Source organism: Salvelinus namaycush, chromosome 8 (genome assembly GCF_016432855.1).
Source record: "Salvelinus namaycush isolate Seneca chromosome 8, SaNama_1.0, whole genome shotgun sequence".
In the NCBI taxonomy this organism is placed as follows: Eukaryota; Metazoa; Chordata; class Actinopteri; order Salmoniformes; family Salmonidae; genus Salvelinus; species Salvelinus namaycush.
In genome coordinates, this window is record NC_052314.1 from 59,945,897 (window position 1) to 59,959,425 (window position 13,529).

Genomic DNA, 13,529 nt, shown 5'->3' on the forward strand with positions numbered 1-13,529 from the left:
AAAAGTGACCAAAACATCAGCCAGGAAGCATAGGAACTGAGAAGTGGTCTGTGGTCACCACCTGCAGAACCACTCCTTTATTGGGGGTGTCTTGCTAATTGCCTAAAATTTCCACCTTTTGTCTATTCCATTTGCACAACAGCATGTGAAATTTATTGTCAATCAGTGTTGCTTCCTAAGTGGACAGTTTGATTTCACAGAAGTGTGATTGACTTGGAGTTACATTGTGTTGTTTAAGTGTTCCCTTTATTTTTTTGAGCAGTGTATATTGTTGAGCATTGACAGTAGCTAACCTAACCACCTCTTTTCCCCCAATCACTCTCAGGTGAAGGACATCTCACTGGAGGCTACAGGAGCTTTGTGAAGCCAGCGGGACACAATACATGGAGAGATGACCAACCAATCACTGTTGATGAGGGGAGTGAAACCTCAAGCCAGCACGTAATCGTGATAGAGGTTAGAGCGCATTCCCTTTGACATTGTTATCCAATTCAACTCATGTACCGGTAATAAACTCCTCTCTTCATGTGTCAGTCTGAAGATGCAGAGGCTGCAGGTCCTGGAGAATCGTCTCTGGTCAAGCAGGAGGGGTCTGAAGGAGAAGAGGACCCATGGCACAGCAGAGACATCCAGACTGGAGCAGCATCTGGAGTGCCCCCTGTAGCCACGGAGGACCCCACATCACTTACCCAGTCCAGGATCCGACACCGCATCACGGAGGTCAGTGGAATGCCGAACTCCGCCCTCAAGTCAGAGACCGACACCAAGACATTAACTGAAACACACAGGCTATTACACACAGGAACTGACCACAGATCAGACCCAGAGAGACTGGGGCTGGGGCCACTCGGCTGTCCTCCTGCTCCCGGTTCCGAATACTTAACGGTATTTCACCAGAGCCAGAAGACGGTTCATTCCCGTGAAGATGGTAATGCGTTAGAAACTGGCGTTGAGGATCCGTCTTGTTCTTACTCTACAGAGATGGACCCTGGCAATATATCCTTGGGATTAGAGACGCAAACTAATCTGTCTAGAGGGGACTGGAACCGGTACAGTAGTAGTGTGTTCTCTGAAGGGTGCCTAGATAAGAAAGGGGAGGTTATAGTCATTGATGAAGTGACTGTGAAAGTGGAGGGTGACGCTCCTCCCACATGGAATGTGGATAGTCACCTAGGTGACGGACACTCACAAGGCAGAGACTTCTTAGATTACAGGGAAAGCTTAGAGACAATTCCAAATGACGTGACCCACTCCCCTTTACACACGCTCAGGGATCGGGACCCAGTGTCCACATCGATGGGACCTTCCGATTCACACAACCTTTTCGATCAGGTATTGAACTCAAACGACAGCGCTAGAGCCCAGGCTCAGGGAGGGGGAGCAACATCAGACAGTAGTAAAGAGAAACGGTTCCTCTGCATGTTCTGTAGCAAAGGCTTCAGCTGTCCTCAAAAGGTGGAGATTCACCAGAGATTCCACACAGGGGTGAAACCCTTCAGCTGTAACCAGTGTCACATGTGCTTTGCCCAGTCTGGTGACCTGAAGAGGCACCAGAGGGTCCACACAGGGGAGAAACCCTACAGCTGCCCACAGTGTGAGAAGAGGTTCTCCCGCCTGGACAAGCTGAAGATGCACCTGAAAGTCCACACGGGAGAGAGGCCGTTCGCCTGTACGCACTGCAGGAAGAGGTTCTCAGAGAGGAGCTACCTCAGGATACACCAGCAGAAAAACCATTCCACTCTATAACATAGAAGGTAACATTCCACTCCATAGCTTCTGAGGTTTACATCAAACCCTGCCTTAAAGAGAAATAATAATTTTTATTGTTGTCAGCAGAAAAGATCCACAGATGAATTTGAAATAATGAGAGTAACAGATTTCGGTGTTGAATATTCCTGGGTAGAATATTGCATCCAGACATTGTGTGATGTATAAGCCTAAATAGTCTGTTACATATTGTGTTTGTACAGTGTAGGCTATATGATGTTTCCAAATGCCTATTTCATTACTTCCATTAAACTACTTAATTTTTTTCCCAAGACATTTTTAATGAGAAAATTAATTACGTTTTTCAAGTTTATGCAGATTTTTAGTTGAGACGTGTATGTGTGGTTTTCATATGGTGTATTTAACACTTGTTTATGTTTAATAAACACAAAATGGGACTTTTCATTCTAAGACTTTCATTGAAACTGTCTTTAATATACATCAAATCTGATCTCACCCTATTCTGCATACACCCAAGAGCACTTTATAACTAATATACACTTACTAAATATACCTACACATACCCACACACTAACAAACACCTACTGTACATGTCAAAATAGTTTAGTCAGGTTTGTCTGATGATGACTTTTGACCATTTTTACCCACAACATCTTATTTATGTCCATAATCAGTTTAACAACAATGAAGTCATTCTATAACTACAGTATAGGACTCAAATGTAGTGTGGATGGGTAAACACTACGTTTTAAAGTGTGTTTATTATCAGTGTGTGTGTCTGTAATTTGAGAGAGTGTATGTCTGTAATTTGCATCACCTGTCTCTTCCAGGAGGAGGAGGGACCAGAGGTGCTACTGGTGAAGGAGGAGGGCTGTGAGAAGGGTTTGGGGAACCCTGAGGGGACCATGTTCATGGAGGACAACCAGACTACACCTCCTCCTGAACCCACAGAGGAACCAGCTGAGCAGCACTGGACCACATACAGTCTCACTGAGGATTTTCTATTTCAAGCCCAAATATGTCATACTTTGACAAAAATGAGGACCTATTGATGAAAATCGTTGTACAACATCATGGTAAGCTCTGGCCATCGTATTTCAGCAAAAAAAAAAAAAATCTGCTTTTGTGGATCTGTAAGTGTGGGACCATGTCTTTGAATTATCAAACGATTAAAGAATTTCAAATAATCAAATCAATGTACACGTTGCATAGTATGAAATCAACTAACATGTTTGCATAGCACTCATAGCAATCCCTCACTGCCCAATGAGAAGATGCTCCATAGCAGGATGCTTATATCAGATTTCTTGATCCAACATCCTCTCACTCTGTATCTCTCGCAGTCAGTAGACATGGAGGATGGGAAGCCTGATCTGCTGCTAGTCAAAAAATACATGATCTAAGATTGATATTTGGTATTAATCCGTCATAAAAGTGTAAGTAATCGCTCAGCACTACCCACCAGCACCACCTGCAAGGGGCACCAGAGAGTCCACTCATGGGAAAAACCCTACAGCTGCCCCCAGTGTGAGGAGAGTATCTCTCGCCAGGACCAGCTGAAGATGCACCTGAATGTCCACTTGGGAGAGAGGAGCTACCTCAGGATACATCAGCAGAAAATGCACAAGAACCATGTATAGAGAGTAATTTGACATGTAATGTAGTACTAGTTAGTTTGTAGTTAATTCTGTTGGTTTTGGATGTAGTAGGGAACTGGATGAGGTGAACTGAGGAAGGAATGAGTATGATGAGGCAGAGTAGATGATATGGTGATGGTTGGTGTGATGGTGTCTGTAAAAATGCTTCACTGATGAAGAGTGACAACCTTGTCCTGTTTGATGCTGGTGTTTTATAATGAGGAAATGATAGTGCCTTAATTCATGTTTACTTGACAGGAAGTTAAGATAAAGAACGATAGAGATAAGAACATAAAGATGTGTGTAATGTTGAACCTTTTCCAAAGTATTCTAAAGTGTATTTTATCAAAGCGAGAGTATTTTTTTACAATTAAACTCCAATGGCTGCATATTGTTAGGTACTTGAATCACAGTCATAGAGGTGGCCTTGACTGTGGTTAACATTTTATAATATCATGTCATGTTTCTGTGTACAACATAGAGTTTCTTATATAAACCTTTATGCTTTTCTGAAATTGGCTGGTCACAACCCTGGCCCCGGATCAGAACCCTGTATCAGGAGCAATCGCTCTTCCTTCCTGAGTCACAACCAGGACCGAACCACAAGGGACAGAGACTCCACCACCACACAGACCACAACCAGTGGACAGGTGGACTGAACAACCTCAGTCCTGGTGGTCATCAGAGAGTGTTGGAGAAAACCATTAAGGAGAACTCAGCATTAATTATAGATAGGTTTAGTTGCTAGGCTGAAGTAGCAAGGACATGCACATTAAGAGAAGATGACACCCAGACCATATGACACCCAGGCTATACTCTATTTTTGAAAGAGTACATTAACCAAGACCACACGTACATTTATGACAGCTGGACGTATTATGGTCAGCAGGATACAGGAAGAAAGATGGAAGCAAGATAACTGATGACTAACACGTAAAACATAAGCATGCAATGCATAGATTATTTTAGGACGTGAAGAGGGTTCTGTCATCGTTATAACCTAACCAAAAGCAGATATGAGCGTTAGTGGGCGTGAACAAGCAAGCTCTGAGATGAAAATATAATCATAGAGAAAAGTCAAGGGAAGCTATTTTCATATAGATGGAGGGGACTCTATACGTTATGCAAAGACAGAATCCTATAAAGGCAGGACTCTGTAATATGAGAATTTAGTCTCTTTCCATGGAGGGGCTCGGCTTTGCTACTTTGTATTAAAGTCTTTATTGAATTCACAAGTTCTTGTAAGAGTGTTATATTTCTGAGACGATTCTCCACGACAAGAGACGGAGGCTCCAGTCAGGGATTCAGTCTGCAGCCCAGACCCTTCTCTTCACAGTCTCAGTGCAGGGATGAAGCAGGGCCTGGGGCTGATAGAGATAGACCCTCCTGTTCCTATGATACAAACACCACAGTATCCATGATGAACAAAGCAGGTCACCCTGGGCTTCAGCCTTCAAAGAGAGTGGTGGGAGACCCCTTGGTGATAGTCTAACAGGAAGTCTGTCTTCTCCTTCAGGGTCTTGTCTAAAGCCTGGTTAATGGGTTCATAGTAGGCTTGATCCTGGATCTAGCCTTCCTCAGTGCAAACTATGCAAGCTTCTCCTTCCAGAATAACCTTACCAGACATAGAAGTGTCCACAAAGGGGAGAAATCGTAGCAGTGTAGCTTGAGATGTATAGGGGATATCTGGGAACCATTCTTTAGCTGATATATTATAGTTATCATGTGAAGTGTCTTGGGGTAAGAGTTTTTTCTGTGTCCTTTCACATTCTCAGATGATACAGACTTGTTGTTTGGTGTGCTGGCATAACTGAAACACTGTCATTGAAGTATAACACTATATTTTCCCTCAATTTGGTTTTGCAGATGTTCTATTCATAACAAATATACCCCAACATTATGTGGTACCTGTTTCTTTATGTACCAAACAATGTAAAATAGGTGATCAAACCTGTTGTCCTTTTGTTATGTTGTCTCTGCTTGTTTATCATTTAGAATTTAAATTGGCCTTGGTTTCATTGGCTTCCTTCAAACATATAGGTTTCTGTCCTTGCCACTGATGGGATCTAGCCAGCCATTCTTTTCAGGTCATTTACGGTAATGTATCCACCACACTTGTAGTGAAAGAACGTGGGGTGGCAATCGGCAGATGTATCACAGAGACCAACTGGCTGTATACACGGGAGAGCTGATGGCAGTACTGTTGGCCTTGCAGTGGGTGGAGGACATGAAGCCGGACAGGGTTGTTGTGTGTTCTGACTCGTGTGCAGTATTGATGAGTGAAGTCCTTCAGATTACGGAGGAGACAAGACATGCTATATGAGGTACTCCAATTCATTCCCGGTGAGGCAGATGGGTGTACAGATTCGTTTAGCTTGTGTAAACCGTGTGGGGGTGGAAGAGAATGAGGAAGTAGATGTGCTAGCTAGACAGGCCCTTAGGAGAGAGGAGGTGGAGGTCCCCATGAGGAAGGCAGAGGCTAAGGGACTGATATGGACAGTGGTGGTGCAGAGATGGCAGGAGCAGTGAAACTGCTTAGAGACAATAAGGGCAGGCATCTATTCCAAGTAGGCTACAGAGGAAAGCCGGGGAGGACGGCAGGAAGAAACAGAAGAGAGGAGGCCGTCTTTACAAGGCTACGGGTGGGACACAGCCGGCTGAATAAGACATTAAGGGCTCTATTTGAGATGTGTCCTTAAAAATGTTCACCAAACTGCCAATTTCAGGCAGCCAACTGGAGATATTTAAGAGTGAGAAGGTTACAGAGGCATAAATATCATACACCCCCCGCAAAAAGAAATGGCTAACCTCCTCTCTTATTGGTAATGGTGAGAGGTTAGCATGTCTTAGGGGTATGATTTTTGTGCCTTTGACTTTCTCACTCATCAATTTTCACGATTCGTTCATGATTATCCGCAATCATGGTAGCATCCACATTAATGTAGCAGTGTTCAGAAACAAATTATATTCTTATTTACAATAAAAGTGACTCCAAAATGATACAACACATTATTTACCATTCATTTATATTGGGCACAACATAATCGCCTTATATGAAACATTTGATCTCAAATCCAAAATGCTGGAGCCAAATTCAAAGTTTTAGCTTCAATGTCCAAATAAATATGTAGGGCAGTGTATGTCACTGTATTTAGTCTACAGTCCTTGGTCGATCTTCAATGCATTCCTAGTCCAAGGCTTGTGCTCTGTTTTCTTAAGTGTTGCGCTTTTGGTGGTAGGTGCACTTGATTCAGAAGCCCTGCGCTCCGGGTAGGCAAAGTGATAGGCCTGCAGCTCGTCGTGTCTATGTTAATATAGAGGAATATTTAACTTTCTCTGGTCATAGGAATATGAATTTGTGCATGAGGCAGATGCGGTGCGACTTGAGTTTTGCCATTAGGTAGAAGACGGGGTCCCCTCTGGTCAGTCTCACCAGAGAAAAGGAGAGAGCGGCGACCGTGAGAGGCGGACACCCTCTGCTGCTCTCTTCCTCCCTCCACTCAGACTAATGCTGTGTTCAAAACAACTGGGAACTCGGAAATCTCAGACTTCAGTTCGTTCAAGACAACTGGGAACTTAGACTGGGATAAATAGTTTTGAACGGTCATTCCACCTGGCGAGAAGGTGGAAAGCTTTAAGTTCCTTGGCGTACACATCACTGACAATCTGAAATGGTCCACCCACACAGACCCTCAGAAACTTTTACAGATGCACAATTGAGAGCATCCTGTCGGCCTGTATCACCGCCTGGTACGGCAACTGCACCACCCGCAACCGCAGGGCTCTCCAGAGGGTGGTATGGTCTGCCCATGTAACAGTATAACTTTAGTCCGTCCCCTCGCCCCGACCCGGGCGCGAACCAGGGACCCTCTGCACACATCAACAACAGTCACCCACGAAGCATCGTTACCCATCGCTCCACAAAAGCCGCGGCCCTTGCAGAGCAAGGGGAACCACTACTTCAAGGTCTCAGAGCAAGTGCCGTCACCGATTGAAAGGCTATTAGCGCGCACCACCGCTAACTAGCTAGCCATTTCACATCCGTTACACCCAACGCATCACCGGGGGCACACTGCCTGCCCTCCAGGACACCTACAGCACCCGATGTCACAGGAAGGCCAAAAGGATCATCAAGGACAACAACCACCCGAGCCACTGCCTGTTCACCCACTATCATCCAGAAGGCGAGGTCAGTACAGGTGCATCAAAGCTGGGACCGAGAGACTGAAAAACAGCTTCTATCTCAAGGCCATCAGACTGTTAAATAGCCATCATCAGCCGGCTACTACCCGGTTACTCAACTCTGCAGCTTAGAGGCTGCTGCCCTATATACATAGACATGGAATCACTGGCCACTTTAATAATGGAACACTAGTCACTTTAATACCTCTTATGGCTGCAAGCCCGAGGTCGGTACACCTATGACAACATCCAGCTCAAAGTGCAGGGCGCGAAATTCAAAAAAATATTTTTTTTAAATATTTAACTTTCACACATTAACAAGTCCAATACAGCATATGAAAGGTACACATCTTGTGAATCAAGCCAACATGTCCGATTTTTAAAATGTTTTACAGGGAAGACAAAATATGTAAATCTATTAGCTAACCACGTTAGCAAAAGACACCACTTTTCTAACTCCATCAGTTTCTTACTCCATCAGGTGCTATCACCAATTCGGCCAAATAAAGATATTGATAGCCACTAACCAAGAAAAAACCTCATCAGATGACAGTCTGATAACATATTTATTGTATAGGATAGGTTTTGTTAGAAAAATTTGCATATTTCAGGTAGAAATCATAGTTTACAATTGCACCCACCATCACAACTCGACTAGAATAAATACACAGAGCAACGTGTATTACCTAATTACTAATCATAAAACATTTCTTAAAAATACACAGCTCACAGCAATGGAAAGACACAGATCTTGTGAATTCAGACAATATTTCAGATGTTCTAAGTGTTTTACAGCGAAAACACAATAAATCGTTATATTAGCATACCACATGTGCAAACGTTACCCGAGCATTGATTCAAGCCAAAGAGAGCGATAACGTAATCATCACCAAAATATATTAATTTTTTCACTAACCTTCTCAGAATTCTTCCGATGACACTCCTGTAACATCATATTACAACATACATATAGAGTTTGTTCGAAAATGTGCATATTTAGCCACAAAAAAACGTGGTTATACAATGACAATACTAGCAAAACTAGCCTGAAAATGTCGGGCGCCATCTTTAACAGTGATCTTGTCTCATGCATAACTATTCATAAACTTGACTAAAAAAATATAAGTTGGACAGCTATCGAAAGACAAATTAGTTCTTAATGCAATCGCTGAATTACATTTCTAAAATTATCCTTACTGTGCAATACAGGGTTCGCCAAGCGAAGCTATACCAAAAAAAATGGCGGAATATGCGTTTAAAATTTTTCGACAGAACAACGATTTATCATCTTAAATATTTCTTACTATGAGGTGATCTTCCATCAGAATCTTGGGCAATGTATCCTTTCTTGGGTCTAATCTTCTTTTGGTCGAAAGATGTCCTCTTGTCCGTCGAAATGCCCACTAACGTTCGACCGGGACCCCGAAACGTGCCCGGCGCTTCAAAGTGCAACACAAAGCAATGCCTCAAAATCGCACTAAACGGATATAAATTGCTATAAAACGGTTTAAATTAACTACCTTATGATGTTTTTAACACCTATAACGAGTAAAAACATGACCGGCGATATATTACTGGCTAAACCCAAGCTTGGAAAGAGAGCAGGTCCGACGTCCATCGTGCGTCAGGCGCAGCAGGAAAAGAACGGTACATCCGGTCTTTGGCCTTTTATACAGGCCCTGATTGCGCAATCGACTCCATTCAAATTGTCACCTCTTACTGACATCTAGAGGAAGGCGTGGGCAGTGTTTGTATCCTCATAGCATTTACAGGGACTTTAAAACTGACCTGGGACCAGAGTCCAAGATTTCTGAAATCTCACTCCATATCAGGAAAAGTGCTGTAGAATGAGTTCTGTTCCACTCAGAGACATAATTCAAACGGCTATAGAAACTAGAGAGTGTTTTCTATCCAATAATAACAATAATATGCATATTGTACGAGCAAGAATTGAGTACGAGGCCGTTTGAAATGGGCACCTTAAACAGAGCTACTCAATACTGCCCCTGCAGCCATAAAAAGTTAATAATGTTTACATACTGCTTTACTCAACTCATATGTATATACTGTATTCTATTCTACTGTATTTAGTCAATGCCACTCCGACATTGCTCGTCCTAATATTTATATATTTCTTTCTTTCTTAATTACATTCTTTTACTTTTAGATTTGTGTATTGTTATGACTTTTTTGATACTACTGCACTGTTGGAGCTAGGAACAGAAGCATTTCGCTACACCCGTAATAACATCTGCTAAATATGTGTACGTGACCAATAATATTTGATTTGATTTGATTTGAACTCAGAATTCCAAGTCAGAAACTCAGGAATCTTTCTAGAACTCCGGCCTGAAGATCACGGACATCATGATTTTATCTTGTTTTTTACAAGTTCCCGGTTGTCTTGAAAGCACCATTGCCATTAGATGCAGGTCCCATCAGTAAAATAAAAAGCTAATTATTTACAAATTATTTCAATTTATGCTCAGCAAGTGCTACACAAACTGATCTATTTTTGAGCTTGAGTTTTGAAATATGATATGGTCTGAGAAGAACAATATTGGCAGGCCAGGCATATCGCCAATATGCTGTGATAATGTATTACAATGGCTTGCGAAAGTATTCACCCCCTTGGCATTTTTCCTATTTTGTTGCCTTACAACCTGGAATTAAAATATATTTTTTGGGGGGTTGTATCATTTGATTTACACAACATGCCTACCACTTTGAAGATGCAAAATATGTTTTATTGTGAAACAAATAAGAAATAAGACAAAAAAAACAGAAAACTTGAGCGTGCATAACTATTCACCCCCCCAAAGTCAATAGTTTGTAGAGCCACCTTTTGTAGCAATTACAGCTGCAAGTCTCTTGGGGTATGTCTCTATAAGCTTGGCACGTCTAGCCACTGGGATTTTTTCCCATTTTTCAAGGCAAAACTGCTCCAGCTCCTTCAAGTTGGATGGGTTCCGCTGGTGTACAGCAATCTTTAAGTCATACCACAGATTCTCAATTGGATTGATGTCTGGGCTTTGACTAGGCCATTCCAAGACATTTAAATGTTTCCCCTTAAACCACTCGAGTGTTGCTTTAGCAGTATGCTTAGGGTCATTGTCCTGCTGGAAGGTGAACCTCCATCCCAGTTTCAAATCTCTAGACTAAAACAGGTTTCCCTCAAGAATTTCCCTGTATTTAGTGCCATCCATCATTCCTTCAATTCTGACCAGTTTCCCAGTCCCTACCGATGAAAAACATCCCCACAGCATGATGCTGCCACCACCATGCTTCACTGTGGGGATGGTGTTCTCGGGGTGATGAGAGGTGTTGGGTTTGCGTCAGACATAGTGTTTTCCTTGATGGCCAAAAAGCTAATTTTGTCTCATCTGACCAGAGTACCTTCTTCCATATGTTTGGGGAGTCTCCCACATGTTTTTTGGCGAACACAAACATGTTTGCTTATTTTTTCTTTAAGCAATGGCTTTTTCTGGCCACTCTTCCGTAAAGCCCAGCTCTGTGGAGTGTATGGCTTAAAGTGGTCCTATGGACAGATACTCCAATCTCCGCTGTGGAGCTTTGCGTCTCCTTCAGGGTTATCATTGGTCTCTTTGTTGCCTCTCTGATTAATGCCCTCCTTGCCTGGTCCGTGAGTTTTGGTGGGCGGCCCTCTCTTGGCAGGTTTGTTGTGGTGCCATATTCTTTCATTTTTTAAATAATGGATTTAATGGTGCTCTGTGGGATGTTCAAAATTTCTGATATTTTTTTATAACCCAACCCTGAACTGTCCTTCTCCACAACTTTGTCCCTGACCTGTTTGGCGAGCTCCTTGGTCTTCATGGTGCCGCTTGCTTGGTGGTGCCCCTTGCTTCGTGGTGTTGCAGACTCTGTGGCCTTTCAGAACAGGCGTATATTTACTGAGATCATGTGACAGATCATGTGACACTTAGATTGCACACAGGTGGACTTTATTTAACTAATTATTTGACTTCTGAAGGTAATTGGTTGCACCATATCTTATTTAGGGGCTTCATAGCAAAGGGGGTGAATACATATGCACGGACCACTTTTCCGTAGTTTATTTTGTAGAATTCTTTTAAACAAGTTATTTTTTTCATTTTACTTCACCAATTTGGACTATTTTGTGTATGTCCATTACATGAAATCCAAATAAAAATCCATTTAAATTACATGTTGTAATGCAACAAAGTAGAAAAAACGTCAAGGGGGATGAATACTTTTGCAAGGCACTGTAGGCCTACTGTAGGCCCCCCACTGTAGGCCCCCCATCCAACTCAACGGGGCCACAGTGGAGAGGGTTACTCGGCGTGCACATCACTGACAAGCTGAAATGGTCCCTTCACACAAACAGTGTGAGCTAATGACTCACATACACACACATGTAACATGTTTTATGACGCTCACAAGCTACACAAGAGTTGTTAAAAAAGTAAGGTGTTCTTCTAAATAGAAGATCATGGGAAATTATACTGTAATAAGCTCACATAGTTGCTGCCACAAACTCCAGACAGTTGTCACTGACTAATTGGATATTCATTTCCCACTGAGCAAACAATTTCTGTACTTACAGCATTCGGTAACACTTGACACCCAGTGTCATAACACGTTATGAGATGGTCATAACTATGTCTTAATATGCAGTGGCAACCTGTCATTCAGGTCATATATATATATAAAAAATGCCTGTTTTGCTTGTTATTTTGGCATTAATACATGTCACACATCAGTTTGCAAACAATGTAAAAAAAATTATAATAATGATTGAGTTAATAAAGCCGCATACAAACATGGTCTCTTTTTTTGCTTTCTTGAGTAAGGCAGCTCCAAAATGCAGTACTTTCTGTGGTGGTGGGGCAGCCAGCGGAACATATGGAGTGTAGTTGTTGGTAATGTTCTCTAGTTGTGCCGTGATTGGCTCAGTGTTCTGTCACTCATGGGGACGCAAAATCTACGGGGAGAGCTCAAAAATTCAAGCCCCTTGGGTAATGCCATAGAGTTACATTAGAAGTTCCCATCCAAAAAGGCTCAAGGTCATTGGCCACAGATAAAATAACATCAAATTACATTATATCTACCATAGCTATGATTGGACTGATCATGTGAACATCATACTTTCAAGCTAGACAAGCAGTCATCATGAATCACGTCGACAATCTACTGGCAAATCCTTTTCAATCCTTGTCAAATAAAGAGAACTTATAGATAAAACGTATCGGTGAACCGTGACCGGGAGTCCCATAGAGCGGCGCACAATTGGGCCAGCGTCATCCGGGTTAGGGGAGGGTTTGACCGGGGGGGCTTTACTTGGCTCCTTGCGCTCTAGCGACTCCTTGTGGCGGGCTGGGCGCCTGCAGGCTGACTTTGGTCGTCAGTTGAACAGTGTTTCTTCCGACACATTGTTGCAGCTGGCTTCCGGGTTAAGCGAGTGGGTGTTAAGAAGCGCGGTTTGGCGGGTCATGTTTCGGAGGACACATGACTTCACCTTCGCCTCTCCCGAGCGCATTGGGGAGTTGCAGCGATGAGAAAAGATCGCAATTACGAAATTGGGGAGAAAAGGGGGTAAAAATGACACACATTTATTTTAATAAACGTATTGGTGCTCGTCGGCCATAGGACATAAACATTGCAAAACAAGTTGGAAATCGCAAATTCAATAATGAGTGGTTTGGAAGAAATCAGTGGCTAACTGCAAGCATTGCAAAGCCATCACTAGCCTGCTATTCAGTGGAGTGGGTGTGTGGTCCAAGTCTGGGTTTAACGGTCACTTTTTAAAGCTTAAAAGGATAAACATTCAACACCATGGGCCAGAAAAGGTTGAATAAATTAGCCATGCTGTCAATCCAGCATGACTTCTGCCATGTTCAAAACAACTGGGAATTCTCAGACTTCAGTGCGTTCAAGACAACGGGGAACTCTGAAAAAAAACGAGCTCTGACTGGGAATATACGTTTTGAACGGTCATGCAAC

General features: G+C 42.7%; 1 protein-coding gene across 4 annotated transcripts; it reads left to right on the forward strand.

Moving 5' to 3' along the window:
- The first annotated feature begins 287 nt into the window (after window positions 1-287).
- Window positions 288-4,600, forward strand: LOC120052976 (zinc finger protein 3-like). Of its 4 annotated transcripts, none has more exons than XR_005477424.1 (3): window positions 288-456; window positions 535-720; window positions 2,559-4,600. XR_005477424.1 is itself a non-coding variant. In XM_039000227.1 (3 exons), exon 2 carries the CDS (start codon window positions 730-732, stop codon window positions 1,744-1,746), a length of 1,017 nt encoding a protein of 338 aa, XP_038856155.1. In that variant the 5' UTR covers window positions 290-456; window positions 535-729; the 3' UTR covers window positions 1,747-1,754; window positions 2,559-4,600. The 4 variants fall into 4 exon arrangements, 2 of the variants coding, with proteins under 2 accessions (XP_038856155.1, XP_038856154.1); XM_039000227.1 differs by having other exon boundaries at window positions 290-456; window positions 535-1,754; XR_005477423.1 differs by lacking the exon at window positions 288-456 and having other exon boundaries at window positions 526-1,754; window positions 2,559-2,804; window positions 3,194-4,600.
- The last annotated feature ends 8,929 nt before the right edge of the window (window positions 4,601-13,529 follow it).

Bases quoted from the DNA above. Each gene is read 5' to 3' on its own strand.
- LOC120052976 (XM_039000226.1), top strand. From the start codon at position 526: ATGTGTCAGTCTGAAGATGCAGAGGCTGCAGGTCCTGGAGAATCGTCT.